General features: G+C 41.9%; 1 protein-coding gene across 2 annotated transcripts in view; it reads right to left on the reverse strand.

The window, feature by feature from the left end:
- The window catches only part of LOC119140817 (BDNF/NT-3 growth factors receptor-like), a 246,231-nt gene that overhangs the window by 113,174 nt on the left and 114,303 nt on the right, over positions 1-18,754 (reverse strand). For both annotated transcript variants that reach the window (XM_037372444.1, XM_037372445.1), the window contains one exon: positions 5,610-5,798. In XM_037372444.1, coding sequence (XP_037228341.1) covers positions 5,610-5,798 — 189 coding nt within the window. The remainder of the gene's footprint in view (positions 1-5,609; positions 5,799-18,754) is intronic.

Below are 18,754 nucleotides of genomic sequence, written 5' to 3' on the forward strand. Positions count from 1 at the left end.
AAAAGATAAGCTTTCTAACAAGGACAGGCCAACTGCTAAAAGAAAACAAACTGTTGAGATAAAACTCAAGGATGCTAGGATAAAATAATTGTGGGAGTGGGAGATCACGACCTCCTACTCAAATGCCCCCCCCAAAAAAAGAGTGTGAATCCCTCGCTTGGGGAGCACGTGCAGTAAATTTAAAATTATCGGTATCTTTAAATGAAAGAGAGAGAACTTTACACCAATCATAATAAAGGAATGTATGACTAGAGTCACCCAAGCTCCACCTGAGAGTAAAGAGAAGTATAAAAAGTGAATGAATGAGGGGACAAGTGGGGAAGACACCACTGAGACTGACTCCTGGGACCAGCCGATGGGCTGAGCCTTTCTTCTCCCCCCCTTGGGACGCCTTGGGTGAGACTTAAACCAAGTGCTTCTTTGGGAGACTTAGAAATATCTCTAGAGAGTTACTTTTTAATATTTGTAGTCAGGCTGTATTGTTGTAACTTTTCTGTGCATTTTAGACTTGATAACATTTTATTTGCACATGCCTTTTTGCACAGTCACTATCACTGGCAATCCAAAAACCTGTATATCTTTTGCACAAATAAAACTGCACTGTTAAGTAGCTGGTCGTCGCAGTTTCTCATTGAATGTGACCAAACCCTAAATGTGGCCATGCTAGTTCATGAGTACGACTGGACTGGCAGTGCAGACTGCTATCAGTGTATTCAGACCCATGGTAGCTTAATATACATATTAAACACGACTGGACTGATAATGGTAAATTTGACATCACTTAGAATTCAAAACCTAACCGCACCTAACCTCCCACCTCAGTGAGGAGAGTTGGAAGGCAGGGTGTGTGTGTTATTTCTCACTAAATTACTCCATCCCCTGTAACACAACATTCCATATACCTTACAAACACAACAGAGCAGAAAATAGATCTCTATCTTTATGGATTGGATGCTGCAAGGTCTTACTGCTTGACAAACAGTAAGAGCTACAGGAAACAGGGTCCATCAGCACTGCTCACTGAACTACTAACACTACAGATGTTTAACAGGTGACTTAAGGCACTTCCATGGGCAGCAGTCTTCCTGGAAGAACTGGAGACACCCACGAGAAGAAAACCCATAGGTATTTCCTAGTTGTCAAGAGCTACATCTGACAATAAACCCGATAACAATATAAATTTATAACTAAACCTTTCAGATTCTTTGTTTACAACTTAAATGCTCCCAGGATCTGTATTTTAAATCCCAAAGTTTTCATTGCCTTGAATGAGAATTTGGCTTCCTTCCATGATATAGTGCTTCAACTCCTGGGAGGGTGCCCAGATAAGACTCTTTCTCCCCCACAGAAGTGGGGGCACCACAGCTCTTGCCTGCTGTAAATTAATTTTGCTATAGTTAGGTTGGCACTTCTCTGGTCAAAACCCAGTGTTTACTGTCTTTCAGGTATTATATTTGATTTTTGGTGAGACTGTATAAAAATGATGAGATAATACTTAATTTATTCATTTTATGCATCAAAGATCCTTTCAGTTTGGCTAGATAGGCATATTGCCATGCTCTGTTAAATCCTTAAAAATCAAAGGGGAACAACTTAATAATAAATTAAAATAACAATTCTATCATTGTTTTAAGTGCATGAGAATTATGAGATAAATTCACATTTCAGGAAAACAAGAATACTGAAGTTGACATTTTTCTCAGGAATGAATTCAACCTTGCATAAGAAAAAAACAAGGTACACAAAACCCTTGTGTTACAGCACAAGCAAGCTATCAGGCTACAACAAGGGTTTACCATCAGTCAGATTCTACTGATGCTGTTTCTTCTTCCTCCAAAAACCAGAAAACATCCCACCACCCTCAGGGCTATTTAACCATTTAGTAGGAAGAAGCTACAGCTGCACATTGTCCATGTCAATCAACCCACTGCCTCTGAGGCAAGGCCACAGCTGCATATTAACAATGCTAATCAACCCACTGCCTTCATTCCTCTACACCCTTGAGCCTTAATAACTTGAAATTGTTTTTGATTTAATTTGCTGGTGTTATTTTATTGTGGTCCCTCTTCCATGTTTAAGTTAACAGGAGACAATCTCACCAGCACCCTTCTCCTAGCTCAGAGCAGGAAATCCTTTCCCTCACCACAATACTAATCTTTTGGGATCTTCTGTGCTGCAGAAACAGAAGCACTCAGCAAAGAATGGGAAAGTACTGTGTTGTGTATCTCCTAGGAAAGAGCTTGCAGGGAAAGGGATAATAAACAACTGGCTTCAAAGTATTAACTCTTTTCTGCCTTTGTTTTCAGAAACAGGCAGTCTGAATAGCATCCCAGGATCCCAGTTTGAGTAGCAGGACTTGTAAGAAAATACATTCATGGACTGAGCCGTGGTCAAGCTGTAGCTTGATAGTGGGAACAGCAGGACTTTCCCAGGACATTTCCCTTGCAAAAAAATGTGACAACTTTTCTCCCCTCTTAGATTTGCATACATTTTCATATAATACTGACAGATCTATCAGAGAATATGATAAATCTCCTTCCATTCAGTTGATAGTGTTATCTTTCAGCTGACATTAGTGATAAAAATAAAGCAGAGACAAGAGGAACAGCCCCATGCACCAGTACATACTGGGGGCCACCCAGCTGGAAAGCAGCTTTGCAGAAAAGGTCTTGGTGGGCACTGTGTTGAACACGGGCCAGCACTGTGCCCTTGCCACAAAGGCGGCTAATGGTATCCAGAGCTGCATTAGGCCTAGAGAAGAGAAGGTGCTGGGGGGGGGGGGGGGGGGGGACAGGACAGGGAGGAGAGAGAATCTTATCAATGTATATAAATACCTGAAGAGAAAGTGCAAAGAATAGGGAAGCAGGCTCTTTTCAGTGGTGCCCAATGACAGGACAAGAGGCAATGGGTACAAACTGAAACACAGGAGGTTCTGTCTGAACATCAGGAAAGACTTTTTTACTGTGAGGGTGACTGAGCTCTGGAACATGTTGCCCAGGGAGCTTGTGGAGTGTCTCTCTGGAGATATTAAAAATCCATCTGGACAGTGTCCTAGGCAACTGACTCTAGGTGGCCCTGCTTGAGCAGGGGTGTTGGACCGGATGACCTCCAGAGGTCCCTTCCAACCTCAAACATTCTGTGACTGAGAAAAGTACTGATTTATTGATACATTGATGGAATTTCAAATGAAATTGATTGCAATACTTTTTCATTTTTTTTTAAACACATCCAATTCCAATACTTTGCAATGGAGCCTGAAACACTGTATTCAGAAACAGATAACTAGCAAGAGATCAGAGAGAGAGTATGTGAAATTATTTATGGGAAGACCTTTTTTGTCCTAGAAATTTTAAATGTCCCTCTTTATTGGACAGATGCTTAGTGTGGTAGAAGATATCTGACTCAATTTATATACTACTACTGTTTACCTGATTCTCACAAAGATTTGCACTACCATGGCAATGTAGCAGAATGCAGAGCAATAGCTCTGCACATCTCCCAGGAGCACGACAGCAAAGCCTCAAGCCCTCATCCTGCAAACATTTATGCATAAGCTGGACTTCATGTACTGTGATTAGCTTCCCTGACACCATGCGGGTTTCATTGCAGCACACAAAACTAAACACAGACTTATGTATTTTCAGGATCAAGACCTAGTTAGTATTAGTCAGCTGTGAGTTAATGCTTCTGTACTTACTATGCAGCTTACTAAATGTGAGAGGATTCTGTGTTTGGTACAGTTTGGGGTTTTTTTCACAGAACACCATGTATATTGTTTCAGCATTAATGCTGAAAGTGAAATACTGTGTAGTCACTGATGTTTGTTTATAATGTTTAATGCAGCTGGGAGTGGAAGTACAAGAGCCTCATTTAAAAGCATGTCCTTTTATATAACATCAGAGAGCTCTAGTGGACATGTTGCCAATTTATGATTCCCTAGTGGCTTCTGTTTTTCAAAGGAATTAATGCATCTATATAGCATCTTTCTTGTGCTGATCAAGTATCAGCAGTTTGGTGATTATTTAATGCATTCCATTGCTTATGCTATGCCAGATTATTCAAACACCCTCTGGTAGAAGAGATTATGGGTTATTTCTAATTACAAAATAGTGCCATGCAACAAAATTATGGTAAGAGAGAACATTGGGAATATATAATAAAAATGCAGGAAAATGCCTCCTGTTGCACTGCAGGAAGATCCTTATGTGGATTGTTCTTAGTGCAAATATCAAGCTGTGGATTACTGTTAATGTTCACAAGACAAATTAGGTAGCCTGGCATCAGTCTTTACACCCTTTGAAGTCCTGCACATGCATATGCATGCATGTACCCATGCACAGATCAAGGAAGGCACCTATTATAGTGTTTAAACTATGCAAAGATGGAGGCAAAGGTTTTTGACCTAGATTGTATGCCCTTAAACTACAGTTTGTGCTGTGAAGCTAAATCAGTCAGAATACAGAGATGGATATCACTTAGTAGCACATCTAACACTCACCAACTGCACTGGCAATCTTTAGAATGACTTCTCAGAGAAACAGGTCAGGCTTCCAGCAGCACTTCAGAAATGTATGCACAAGTTCACAGCATAAAGAGGTAGAAAGAACCTTCTCTGAAGCAGTTAAAGACCTTAATGTACAGGTGAAACATAATAAGTAGTGCAGTTACTATTAATTACAATATTCTTTAGATATTTTTTCAGTTATTTGCTGCAGCGTTGATTGCTGCTTCAAAAATCAGCATTTCATGTTGTGGTGCGTTAAACCTAGCCAACAGCTCACTCTTGGGACAGGGAGAAAATAGAAGGAAGTTGAGAAGACTCATGGATCAATATAGTGACAGTTTAAAAGCAAAAAAAAAAAAAAGCTGTGTGTGCAAGCAAAGCAAAAAGAGGAATTAATTCACTGCTTCCCATCAGCAGGCAGATATTTAGCCACTTCCTGGAAAACAGAGCCTCAGCACATATAGAAGTTGCTTGAGAAGACAAACACTATAACTACAAACGTCCTCCCTTCTTCCTCCTTTCACTGAGCTTTTACTGCTGAGCTTAATGTCATATGGTATGAAATTTCCCTTTGGTCAATTCAGGTCAGCAGTCCTGGCTATATCCCCTTGCAACCTCTTGTCCATCTCCAGCCTACTTGTTGGGGGAGGGGGGAAAGGAAGAGAAAACCTTGATGCTGTGCAAGCACTGTTCAGCAATAGCCAAAACACTGGTATGTTTTAGCTGCAAATGCGAATATTGACTTCTGGTTCTGACCCAGGATGTGTTTTATCCCAAGAATACATTAGGTGCAGAGGACTGGCCAAAGACCACTGAAATTAGTGGAAAGACTACCAGTGACTTTGATGGAATACAGATTGGGCTTTGAGCCCACTGCTGAGTCCATTGATTCATCACAAGGGCTGAATTTTGCTTTGACAGATGTAAAGCAGTTCATCCCATGTACCAAAGTACTCCTTAATGAATTGCATACATTTTAACTTCACCCTACTACTCCCAGGAACTTACACCATTTTTCTATTAGCACTGTTAAGGAGCCCCAGCACTTGCACCAAAAAAAAAAAAAAAAAAAAAGGATGAACTACATATAGGCATTTGTACTTACAGTTGTCTGGCTTGAGCTGACTTTTAGCAATTCCAAAGTATTGGGGATTTTCAATTATGGGAATCTTTGTCATTCCAATGATGATTGCATCAGGACCTCCCTCAGAAGAAGATGGAGTATTACTGCCATTTGAGATGTGATGGAGGGGACTTGCCGAATCATCGTCATTGCTGATAACTGAAGAAGGACCTAGACTTAGAAACAAAGATTCTCCTGTAATTCAGAACATTTCCCCCCCCTCAGACAATTATTTTTTTTCTTTTTTTGACCAGTTTGTCCTCCATCCCACTAGTCAAGAGCTCTCTTTATGTCCCTTGCTGATCTTACCTCAGGAATTTTATACATCTGGCCATTAAAAATAGGAATGTGATCTGAAATTTGTACTAGAGAACACCTACACTAAATACATCAGTCTAGCATACTGTGTCACTGGGAAAGATCTCCAAATTTGATGAACTCCTATCATTCTCAGAAATAAGCTATGAAATACACACATTAATTATTTTACCTTATGCCCTACTCTGATCACACTGCAATAATTCCTTTTCCCACAAAGCTGGCAAACATTCGCCTTCCATTTGAGGTGGCATTATAAAATGACAACAGACATGAAGGAGATGGGCTCATCCTAATGTGGGAAGCGATATGATTCCTGAAGGACAAAATGGCTGAGAGCCAAAATACAGAAGACAATTTGCACAGTCACAGTAGGTGCAAGGCAGACATTCAGAAGAGCAGTGGAAAACACTCTTCCCACTCCACCATAAGATCTGGGGTCATTTCACAGGGGCTTGTCCAGCACAGGGGAACATTTCTCTGCCTTATGAGGTAATATCAACACCCGAATCTAGTGACCTTCCAGAAGGAGGGGTTTATTTTGATCAGTAATTTAGTGACAATTTTTGGGGTTTTCTCAGTTTTTGCTTTGTATCTTCAATGAAACCACCACAGAGATAAAACCTTATAAATGGGTAAAAATAACCAATATGCTTAGCAGAGTTCCACTTATATGAGCTGCAGGGGCCTTTGATCTAACACTGAGATCAGAATAGATAACATTTGAACTGAATTTCTTCTGCAAATTCATTCAGTGAGCTTGTTAAAGTGATGATCTTTGCTTTGTAGATGTTGATGCTTTTAACGTGGGAAAGCCCAAGGCATAGTGCTACTATGCTTCCCCAGCAGTTTGGCTGTGTGGAGCAATAGCATTTCTTGCTTCTCTCTGCTTTCCAACTGACCTCTCATCTCATATCCCCATCCCTGTCAGCTCCTGAGAACACAGCCACTGGGGTTAGCCTCAGTGCCATGTTCTCAATATTCACTGCCACATTCAGTTCCCAAACAAGTATTATGGATTTATTATTCCATCGTTGTTGGTGAAAAAGCCCCAAAATAAGGTCACCCCAAGCAACATTATACCCATCTATCCTGCTGAAACACAGTGCTCTTCACAGCTGAAACAATGCATGTCCTTCTATCCCAGTGCCTAATGTGCAACACACTGAACTAAAAACTACGTTGCAGATGTTAAGTTTGTGACTCAGAAAACTGAGATTTTCCAGGCTTGAGTGTTTATAGGGTAAATAATTTCATGTCTTCTGACGGGTATCATTAATGTATTTAACTGATTTGCACCCACCAGTGCTTATTTAAGCTTGTATTATGTCATTCCTTGATACATGAGGTTAGAAAAACATTCTGAAACTGTCCAACAAGTTCAGTTCCCATCCAACAAGCATGTCCCCAGGAAGTCAAATGAACTGGAATGGCAGTTGTTCCAGAGAGCTAGAGAACTCCCCTACACCCAGCAGCCAAATGCCTCTACTCCCCTTTCAACAATTTCTGAATTAAAGAAGGGAGGAGGCTCAGAATAGAGGTTTAAACTCAATAAGCACCCTATGAGACTATGTTCACCTGCAAACATTACAAAGCAAGGTAGAGAGATTTTGTTTGAAAATTCTGATGGAGCCACACCACTCTGACCTTTCTCTTGGGTGATCAAGGCTCCAATGTGTTTTCCTTTTCACGTGAAAATCAATGTTTGGTCTTTCCATATTTCTTGTAGCTTCATGAGAAGACCAAATTATGTTCTCATTGTATTGCTTTGATGCAAAAAAAATATGCTACAGTGACAGATTATTTTCTTTCCTAAAAAGAATGATTTAAGTAATATATAACCTCGAGGGCAATTAAATAATAGATACGTTAGTCAGCTTTACAGCACTAAATTTTCAGGGTTGCTAGGTGTCAAAAGGCCGGTCACACTGACATAAATGCCTTTCACCTAAAATGCAGGTTCTTCTTGCTAGCAAACTTTATTTAATATCTTTAACTCTTCGACAGAGCAAGGAACATGTAAGATGGGTAATTTCAACTGAAATGTCTGCATGCAGATTTTATCTAGTCAAATATTTAATCAGGCATCTTTGTTGTTGCTTTCAATCCTAAGAGTCAAAAGTTACATATTTGTTTGTGTTAGTATTATTCTGAAGCAGTAGCTATTTTTTCTCACAAAATTATCTATATTTTTTATGTATACACACATTCACATGTCCCATTATGCGCAAGACTAGAACATTCCAGAAGACATAATATCTGCAAGGGAGGTTTCTAACTATGTAAAACTCCCAAGGATCCTCTTCATAAAGACATCTGTTGGGAGCTGATGGGATTCACCTGACCAAGTGGGGCAAGAGGGTCTTTGCCAACAAGCTGGCCAGAATGATAAGGAGAGTTTTAAACTAGATTTAGGGGGGAAGGAGATGGAGTTTTAAGCAACAGAGAAGAGCTGGGGTCTGCTGATGCATTAGGAACTGTCAGGGAATCACATGTGAGATACCTCAAAGAAATTGGGGCTTGTTCCTCTAAAAAGGTGACATGGTCAATAGCCCTGCTGAAGTGCTTCTATACCAATACACACAGCATGGGTAACAAACAGGAGGAGCTAGAAGCCATGGTGCAGCTAGAAAGCTATGACCAAATTGCTATCACTGAAATGTGGGGGGACAAATCACAGTACTGGAGCATTGCAGTCAACGGCTATAAATTGTTCAGCAGGGACAAGCAAGGAAGGAGGGTCGTGGGGGAGGGGGTTGCTCTCTATGTAAAGGAATGGATTGACTGAACAGAGCTGTCTTTGAAAAACAGCAAGATCTTATGGGTAAAACTTAGGGGTCATGCCAACAAAGGAACCTCGTGGTTGGTGTTTACTACAGGCCTCCCTATCAAGAAAAAGACCTCTTCAGTTTCAATGAGTTCAGTGATCAAATGCTTACCAGAGGCAGCAACTAATAACTTGATATAACATCCCAAAGAATCTGATCCTGCATCCCTGTGATTAAGTGAGCTCCAGGTGATCTCCAGAAGACTAATGGACTTACAAGTGATCTTACCCCACACATAGGACATGCCTTGCTTCCAGGAATTTAACGCACCAGTGGCAATCGCAGCCATCACTTACAGAAACAGTAATGAGAACAAAGTATTTACTTCTCTTTCTAGATTTTCTAATGCTATTTACCAGCTGGAAACAAGAAAGAGGAAGGTGTAGGTGGCCACACTGTATGGATGACCACCAGCTGTGAAAACGGCAAAAGTAAAGCACATCATTTCTCTACACAAAAGGCTCTACTAATACAACTGTGGTAGATGCAACTTAAAAACCTTTGACATAGTAATTAAGTGTGACTTTAAAATTTAAAAGAATCCAGCAATTTTCATCACACATAAATACATTCCAAACGCAGTTGGAAAAAATAGTGCTGCAAACATCAAACTAATTGATTGACACTTTTAATATTGTTCTTGGAAAGGATCTTCTAGTTATAGAACACACCTAATTATAATTGTCAACAACAGAAATCACAAAGTTGATGGCATCTAAATTGTAACTGGCCTTTAATCAGCTCATTAATGAACAGATTTAGCAGGGGAAGGGGACAGAATTTTGAGCAACTCAGAAGAGCCAGGGGATGCCAATTTATTAGGAACCAACAGGGAAACACATGTGAAATGCCTCAAAGGAATTAGAGTGTGTTCCTCTAAATAGGTGACATGGTTGATAGCCCTGCTGAAGTGCCTCTATACCAATGCATGCGGCATAGGTAACAAACAAAAGAAGCTGGAGGGGCAAGGGTTTCCCTCTATGTAAAAAAAAAAATAATAAAAAAAATGGATTGACCACACAAAGCTGTTTTTGAAAAACAGTGATGAAAAGGTCAAGATCTTATGGGTAAAAAATTAGGGGTCATGCCAACAAAGGAACCTCGTGGTTGGTGTTTACTACAGGACCCCCAATCAAGGGGAGCCTGTTGACAAAGCATTCTTACGTCAACTACAGGAAGCATCGTGCTCGAAGGCCCTGATCTGCCAGGGGACTTCAATCACCCTGACATCTGCTGGAAAAGCAGCACAGCGAGCTGTAAGCAGTCCAAGAGACTCTTGGAGTGCATCGAGGATAATTTCTTAATCCAGGTGATAGACAGCCCAGCCAGAGGAGAACCATTGCCAGACCTGTTGCTAGATTAACTAATTAGAGGGGTCAAGACTGGTGGCAGCCTGGGCTGTAGTAATAATACCCTGGTGGAATTTACAGTCTTGAGGGATATGGGCCAAGTGAAGAGTAAAGTCAAGACCCTGGATTTTAGGAGGGTAAGCTTTCAGCTGTTTAAGGAATTAGTGCGGGGAACCCCCTGGGAAACTGCCCTTGGGGATAAAAGGAGCTGAACAGAGCTGGCAGCTCTTTCAGGACATTTTTCTTAGAGCACAAGAGCTCTCGATTCTCATGTGTAAGAATTGGAGCAAGGAAGGCAGGAGACCAGCATGGCTCAGTAAGGACCTCCTGCTCAAAGTACGGTGCAAGAAGGAAACGCATAAGAAGTGGAACCAGGGATGTGTATCCTGGGAAATATATAGGGGCGCTGCCCAGATGTGTAGGGATGTGATCAGAAAAGCTAAGGCACAGTTGGAGCTGAATATGGCAAGGGATGAGAATAATAATAATAAGAGCTTCTAGAGGTATGTTGGAAAAAAAAAAAAAAAAAGCAAGATTAAAGAAAATGTACTATCCCCTGATAAAAAAGACAGGAGAACGAGTAAAAACCGACATGGAGAAAACTGAGGTAGTCAGCATTTTTTTTGCCTCATTTTTCAATGGCAATTGCTCTTCCCACATTTCTTGAGTCCCTGAATCTCAAGGCAGATACTGGGAGAATGAGCTCCCTCCCATCGTAAGAATAGATCAGGTTCAAGACTACCTGAGGAACCTGAACATACACAAGTCCATGGGACTGAATGATATCCATCCCAGGGTCCTGAGGGAATTGGCTGATGCCACTCACTAAGCCACTCTCAGTTATATTTGAAAAGTCATAGCAGTCAGGTGAAGTCCCCAATGACTGGAGAAAAGGGAAATATCCCACTCATTTTTAAAAAGGGTAAAAAAGAAGACCCTGGGAACTACCAACCAGTCAGTCTCACCTCTGTTCCTGCTAAAATCATGGAATATATACTCCTGGAATATATCTCAAAACATATGGAACGTAGGGAAGTGATCAGAAACAGCTAACAAGGCTTCACCAAGGGCAAGTTGTGCCTGAATAATCCAGTGGCCTTCTATGATGGAGTTATATCAATGACATAGATAGTGGATTGAGTTCACCCTCAGCAAATTTGTAAACGACACCAACCTGAGTGGTGCAGTTGATGCCCTAGAGAGAAGGGATGCCATCTAGAGGGACCTTGTCAGGCGGTAGAGGTTGGCCACATATGAACCTCGTGACGTTCAACAAGGCCAAGTGCAAGGTCCTGAACCTGGGTCAGGGCAATCCTCAATATCAGTATAGACTAGGGGATGAACTGATTAAGAATAGCCCTGTGGAGAAGGACTTGGAGATACTGGTGGATGAAAAACTGCACATGGGCCAGCAATGTGCACTTGCAGTCCAGAATGCCAATTGTATCCTGGGCTGCATAAAAAGAAACGTAGCCAGCAGGCTGATGGATGTGACTCTCCCCCTCTACTCTGCTCTCGTGAGACCCCATCTGGAGTACAGCTTCCAGTTCTGGAGTCCCCAGTACAGGAAAGACATGGACCTGCTAAAGTGAGTCCAGAGAAGGTGCCAAAAAAATGGTCAGAGGGCTGGAACACCTCTCCCATGAAGAAAGGCTGAGAGAGTTGGGGTGGTTCAGCCTGGAGAAGACTCCAGAGTCATCTTATTGCAGCCTTTCACTACTTAAAGGGGTCTTATAAGAAAGACAGAGAAAGACTTTTTACCAAGGCCTGTAGTGACAGGACAAGGGGCGATGGTTTTAAACTGAAAGAGGGTAGATTTAGATTGGACATAAGGAAGACATTTTTTATGATGAGGGTGGTGAGACACTGGAATAGGTTGCCCAGAGAAGCTGTGGATGCCCCATCCCTGGAAGTGTTTAAGGTCAGGTTGGACAGGGCTGCCCCATCCCTGGAAGTGTTCAACGCTAGGCTGGATGGGGCTTTGAGTAACCTGGTCTAGTGAAAGATGTCCCTGCCCATGGCAGGGGTGTTGGACTAGATGATCTTTAAAGGTTCTTTCCAACCCAAACTATTCTATGATTCTAAGTTTCTCACTGAAAGTCATGAGATCTACAGGGCACGAGGACAGATGTGCAGGTCAGTAGGTCTGGACAGACTGGCACATCAGATCACCCAAGAAACCTACTTCACCAGACAGAAAAGCCCTCTAGGAAAATTGGAGTGTCTTATGCATGTTGCTTTTTTTTTACTATTGATTGTGCAGGACCGAAGATGAGCATCCCCTTTTCCTATGGCTCTGCTCTACGAGATACTCTCCAGGGGTGTCATCAGGGAAGCCTTAGCTTGTCTTACAAATGTTACTGATTTCCTTCTACTTTCAGGCAGAACAGAAAACATTTGTATAACAGATATCACAACCACTATCTGGTACATATCTTCAAAGTGGTAAGCACTGTAACCAATAAATCCTCACAGTTTGTCCTCCATGAGATACATATTTCTATTATTCCTGTTTTGGGGGCAGCAAAAAGAGTTCTGCATGGCTTGCTGATTTGCCCAGCAATGCAGGCAGGATCTTTGTCAAAGTCACAATTAGGAGTTGGGAGGGACTGCTAGCCCTTGCCACCAAACAATAGAGCCTCTTGACTTATATCTCTCTTCTAGCTACAGGATAAATGGTGGCTATAAAGCAGACCACTGTGTCATGGACACATTTGCACTGTCTGCTGCTCAGATTATGTGTCCTGTCATAAAGAATGATGAATTTATGGCCTCTCAGTATTGCTAATCAAAAGAAACATATCTGAGACAAAAATCTAGCAGGGATGTGGTATATTAATCAATAAAAATATGTAAGCCAGAGAAGTAAGGATACAGGAAAGCAGAAAATTTTGAAGAAAGAATGAAAGAAATAAGGATTTATAGTTTCTAATTTACATTATATCCCCATATAACACTACAAGCTTGGGCAAGAGTGGCTGGAAAGCTGCCTGCTGGAAAAGGACCTGGGAGTGTTGGTTGACAGTCAGCTGAATATGAGCTGGCAGTGCGCCCAAGGTGGCCAACAAGGCCAGTAGCATCCTGGCTTGTATCCAAAATAGTGTGGCGCACAGGACTAGGGAAGTCATAGTCCCTTTGTACTCAGCACTGGTGAGGCCGCACCTTGAATACTGTGTTCACTTTTGGGCCTCTCACTACAAGAAAGACATTGAGGTGCTGGAGTGTGTCCAAAGAAGAGCAATGAAGCTGGTGAAGGGTCTAGAGCACAAGTCTTATGAGGAGTGGCTCAGAGAACTGGGGTTGTTTAGCCTGGAGAAGAGGAAGCTCAGAAGATACCTTATTGCTCTCTCCCACTACCTGAAAGGAGGTTGTAGCAAGGTGGGTGTCGGTCTTTTCTCCCAAGCGATAGGACAAGAGGAAACAGCTTCAAGTTGTGCCAGGGGAGGTTTAGATTGGATATTAGGAAAAAATTTCTTCACTGAAAGAGTGGTCAACCATTGGAACAGGCTGCCCAGGGAGTTGGTGGAGTCACCATCCCTGAAGGTATTTAAAAGACGTGTAAATGTGGCACTTAGGGACATGGTTTAGTGGTGGAATTGGCAGTGTTAGGTTAATGGTTGGCCTGGATGATCTTAAAGGTCTTTTCCAACCTAAATGATTATATGATTCTATGATCACTAAGATCATTCATTATAGCCACCTGCACATTTGGATATATAGGAAACATGGGTAAAATGATAATCCTTCAAAAACATTACAGTAAAAAAATCACAGCCATAATAATAAAGATCAGCTGGAATGCATTTGTTGGCTTCAAGCAAAAAAGAATAATTCAGCCAATTTTAAATCCTTGTCGCCTTTCATTTCCTTTTAAAGCTATTTAATTCAACAATCTCTTCACTTTTCTTTAATATTCCAAGTTAACAGTCCCATTTCTAAGGTTGGGAATGAGTTGCTCTGTTGTCTGGAAGATAAATACAACATGTACAGAAGAAGCACAAGTTTCCCTATGCTTCTTAGACAGTATTTATCTGAGAGAATAGCAAAGCTACTTGGAGTAGACAACTGGAACAATTTTGCAAATTCTGTTTAGATTGATATGGTTAGACATAGTTAGAAGATATGTAGCTATGACATACCATGGAGAAATTCTCCCTGATATTGTGGGAAAATCGCTTGGAGTGGGGAAATTACAGAAAATTGGAACCTAATAGAAGTTTTAGTATTATAGCAACCTTTTCAGGGAAAAATACAGTTGCCACTTTCAGGATGGTTGGCATGTATGGAATCTACTCCACCATGGTTCCCTAGGCAACACAACATGCTACCCTAGAGGAGCAGTGGAGGGTGGAGTGGAGTGGAGACACTACGGCCAGGCTCTGCTGTACTCCCTGCAGGATTGGGAACTTGATGGTACCATACAGCCAATAAGCTGCATAGTGGCTGTCAAATGGAAAATATATGAGATGTCCATTGCTGGGCTAACAACTGTGGTGAAATTATTCTCCTTAAATGAACCTTGCTCATTATAATCTCGTTATAATACTAACACACACCTCCATCCCAAAGTTACCCGCCTCCAAGGCACGACCACCCCTCACCAAGCATGCGCTTTCTATTTCTTATCAACTATGTCTTTAAATGAAAGTGAGAGAAGTTTACACCAATCAATAATGAAAGAATGTGTGACTAGAGTCACTCAAGCTCCACCTGAGAGTAAAGAAAAGTATAAAAAGTAAATGAATGAGGGGGGAAGTTAGGGAAGACTCCATTGTAACTTCTGGCATCAGTCAATGGGCTGAACCTGTCTTCTCCTCCATAGGGACACCTATTGGGTAAGAACTTTGTCTTATGCACGCTAACTCATGCTAGCTGTTATTAGTGATTAATGTTTTGATTGTATATAATTTGGTTGTATATTGTTTCAAGCTTGTTTTTGCAGGCAGTCCCTATCACTGGCAATCATGAATCTTAACTTGTCACAATTTTATAATAAAGAGTGTTATTCCGTAAACTGTTAGTGTGAGTCCTTTGTGGGCGCTAGCAGTTGCCGGCAGCGGGTAACACATTCAAATAAAGTGGGAAGACCCGCTGAGGGGTTCCCCTGATGCTGTTGGCATGTTTCCCTGAACAAGTCAGTCAAATTGCCCTCCAATCCAGCGGGAGTGTTCAGTGAAGGGTCCCTGTAAGGGGATGCTGACAGACTGGCTGGGCACAAGGGTCTCGGCTTTCCTGGGGCACTGATAGACAGATCAAAAACCCGGGGTTGGGAAAATATCTCTCTCTCCCCCCCTGCCCCCCCCCCCCCCATTTTCACGTGATAGATATTTAACTTACATTTTTTAAAAAAGAACACAACAAGAAAAAACAACCCCCTCCCTTCCGTAATGAAACTATTTCCTTCCTTTAAACACTCCCTGATTTATTTCTTAGAGTTCAGAGGCACTGTCTACAGGACTGTCCTATCCAAGAAAATCAACTGAAAACATGACATGGAAAGCTATAAGAATGCTCAGAGACCTGAGGAAAAACTGGAAGAAATGAGATTTAATTTATCCTAAAGAAGAGATGAGATGTCTGAGGAGGTGCACGACAACAGCCTTCAAGACTGTTGCATAAGGAAAGAAACAATATTTATTTCATGTCTACACTGGACAGGAATTAAATGTTAGGAAGACTTCCTCAGGCATTGGAATTGTTCATAAATTGTAGAGAAATTTCCACTTCTGGAGAAGCCAAGTTAGGTAAATATCTGTCAGGAAAGATACATAGTTGATACAGGCTTAGGACAGGGAATAATCTCCCATGTCCCCTTCCAGCCATAATCTTTCATGATGCCAAAAAGGTAGACCTTGAGAATTCTTACAACAGATACTTTGGTCTCCTCAAATGCTGATTTATCTATTCAGAATTGAATGAGGCTTGTACCTGAACAAAAGTATAATAGATATAATTAAACTACATACATTTCACTGCATTAGCAGTGGTTCAGTCAGGAGAGAAGCACATCAGTAACGCATGAATCCACAGTTTATAGTGAATTATTGCTATTAGAATACGACTTATTTAATTGCATTCTTCATATACAATTAATTTCAGGGTTTCATTTCCTTATCTTAATTGCTTCTTGGGCCTCTGGTTTACAGAAGATAAGGAGGAGTGGGAGCCCCTTATTGTTTTGTGAGTGGGTACGGTTGTGTGACTGTGTGTAAGGGTGTGACTGAGATGGAACTCAGTTCCGAAGCGAGTGCGGAGGTCTTTTAACCGCGGTTCCAATATCCCGCAAGGGGCTTGGCCGGTGAAGGATCGAAGCGATCGTTCTAAGTGTTCGTGGGTGGGATAACACTCGCAAGACACCTTTAGATACAGGCACAGCCAGGAGTTTGGAGTTTTTTGTATAAAAGGTTCCAGTAATGGGTCAGGGGCAAAGCAGATCCTTAGACTTGGAAGGTTCAAGGAGGGGCCTCTGGTTTAAAAGGGGAGGAAAATTACCAGACATTCCACTGGATAGTCCCTTACAGCTAATTTTAAGATACTGGAATAGCTTCAGAAGCACTAAACATAAGGACAAGGCGAAAATGATTCAGTTTTGTATGGTTAAATGGCCAAAAGAACCCTTAAGACCCCACGTATTTTGGCCGATGTTTGGGTCCATGGAGGACTGGGTCTGTCAGGCTTTGAACATTATGTTAATAGCAGAACACCTGTGGATCCGGAAGAGAGCAAGTATGCTGCGACCTGGTTGGGACTAACGGAAGCACCTGCCACTCGGATATTTAATTTAACTACTAAAAGGGAGGGTGAGGAAGATAAGGAGGAGTGGGAGCCCCTTGATAATGTACCCCCTCCATATAACCAACCCTCCCCAACTGCACCAAGCCCTAGCCCATCCCCACCTGCCCAAAGGACAAGGACAGGGAAAGGGAACAGGAAGGAGCTGAGGAGCAGAGGGGTTTATACCCGTTGTGGGAGGTACCCTTGGGAGGTAACCAGGGAGGAACAGGCTTTGTGATGGTGCCCCTCAATACGTCAGATGTGAGGAATTTTTAAAAAAGGAAAATGGGTAATTTATTGAATGATCCTCTAGGGGTCGCAGAGAGATTAGACCAATTCCTGGGACCCAACACGTACGTGGGAGGAAATGCAGTTGATTTTGGGGTTCCTCTTCACCACGGAAGAAAGGGGAATGATTAGGCAAGCGGGAATGAGAATATGGGAGAGGCAAAATCAAGCCGGACCGCCCGGAGATACAAAATGGCCGAATGTGGACCCTAACTGGGGCCTTCAAACGGTGGCAGGACGACAGAACATGAGGGATCTTAGAACTATAATAATTCAAGGTGTCAAGGAAGCGGTACCGAGGGGACAGAATATTAAAGCCTTCAATGAACACCAAAAGAAAGAGGAGTCCCCAACGGAATGGCTGGAAAGGTTAAGGACAAGACTCCAAATGTATTCTGGCCTGGATCCAGATTCACCCGGGGGGGTGGGGGGGGCGCTATTGAAAACTCAGTTTGTGGCAAAATCATGGTAGGATATACAGAAAAAGATAGAGAAACTGGATGACTGGCAAGACAGGGGATTGGAGGAATTGTTGCGAGAGGCTCAAAAGAAGAAAGACAGAAAGCTAAAGCAAAAATTTTTGTGGCTGCTATCAGAGAAAGCCAGAAAGGAGGGGGGAAAGGAAAAGATAAGGGAGGTAGCTTAGACAACAGACCGAAAAAGAAGGACGGGAACTTACCAGCTTGTTATTATTGTGGGATGAGAGGACACTTGCAGAGAAACTGTTGGAAGCGACAGAAAAATGAGAAAATGTTTAAGGAAGATTAGGGGTGTCAGGGGCTATACCTTCTGGGGACCCAAACATCGACAGAGCCCTTGATAAAGTTATTAATAGGTCCCCACAAGGAAGAAGTTTTGTTTCTGGTAGATACGGGGGCCGAAAGATCGACTATCCAGAATATACCAGATGGACTCAAAAGGAGGAATAAGCAAATGTCCATGGTAGGGGCAAAAGGGGAATCCTTCCCTGTGTCAATACTGGAAAATGTTGAGGTAGAATCTGAGACCTATGTGGGTCTTAATGATCTTTTACTTGTTCCAGAAGCAGAATATAACCTATTGGGGAGGGATTTGATTATCAAAATGGGCTTAAAGCTTAAAGGGGAAAACAGAAAAGTCTGGTTACATACATTAACAAAAGAAGATGAGGGAGATATAGATCCCCGGGTATGGTATAAGGAAGGGGAATTGGGAAAGGAGTCTCCTAATCTGTTTGGACAAACTTTGGAAAAATATTACAATCTTATGAGACAGAGGGGGAAGTGATGTTACTACAATATGTGGATGACCTACTAGTGGCAGGAAAAACCGAGGATGATGTGTGGAAAACCACTGTTAAACTATTCATTTTTGGGGGAGAAAAGGGACTGAAGGTGTCAAGAAAATATAATACCGCGTTTTGGGTTGGTAGGGAGTATTGACTCTGACCAGAGGACACATTTCACATCTAAAGTGTTATGGGACTTAACCACAGCCCTGGGCATTAAATGGGAATATCATACTCCCTGGCATCCACAAAGTTCAGGACGAGTTGAGAGAATGAACCAAACGATTAAACAACAATTGGCCA

Source organism: Falco rusticolus, chromosome W (genome assembly GCF_015220075.1).
Source record: "Falco rusticolus isolate bFalRus1 chromosome W, bFalRus1.pri, whole genome shotgun sequence".
NCBI lineage: Eukaryota > Metazoa > Chordata > Aves > Falconiformes > Falconidae > Falco > Falco rusticolus.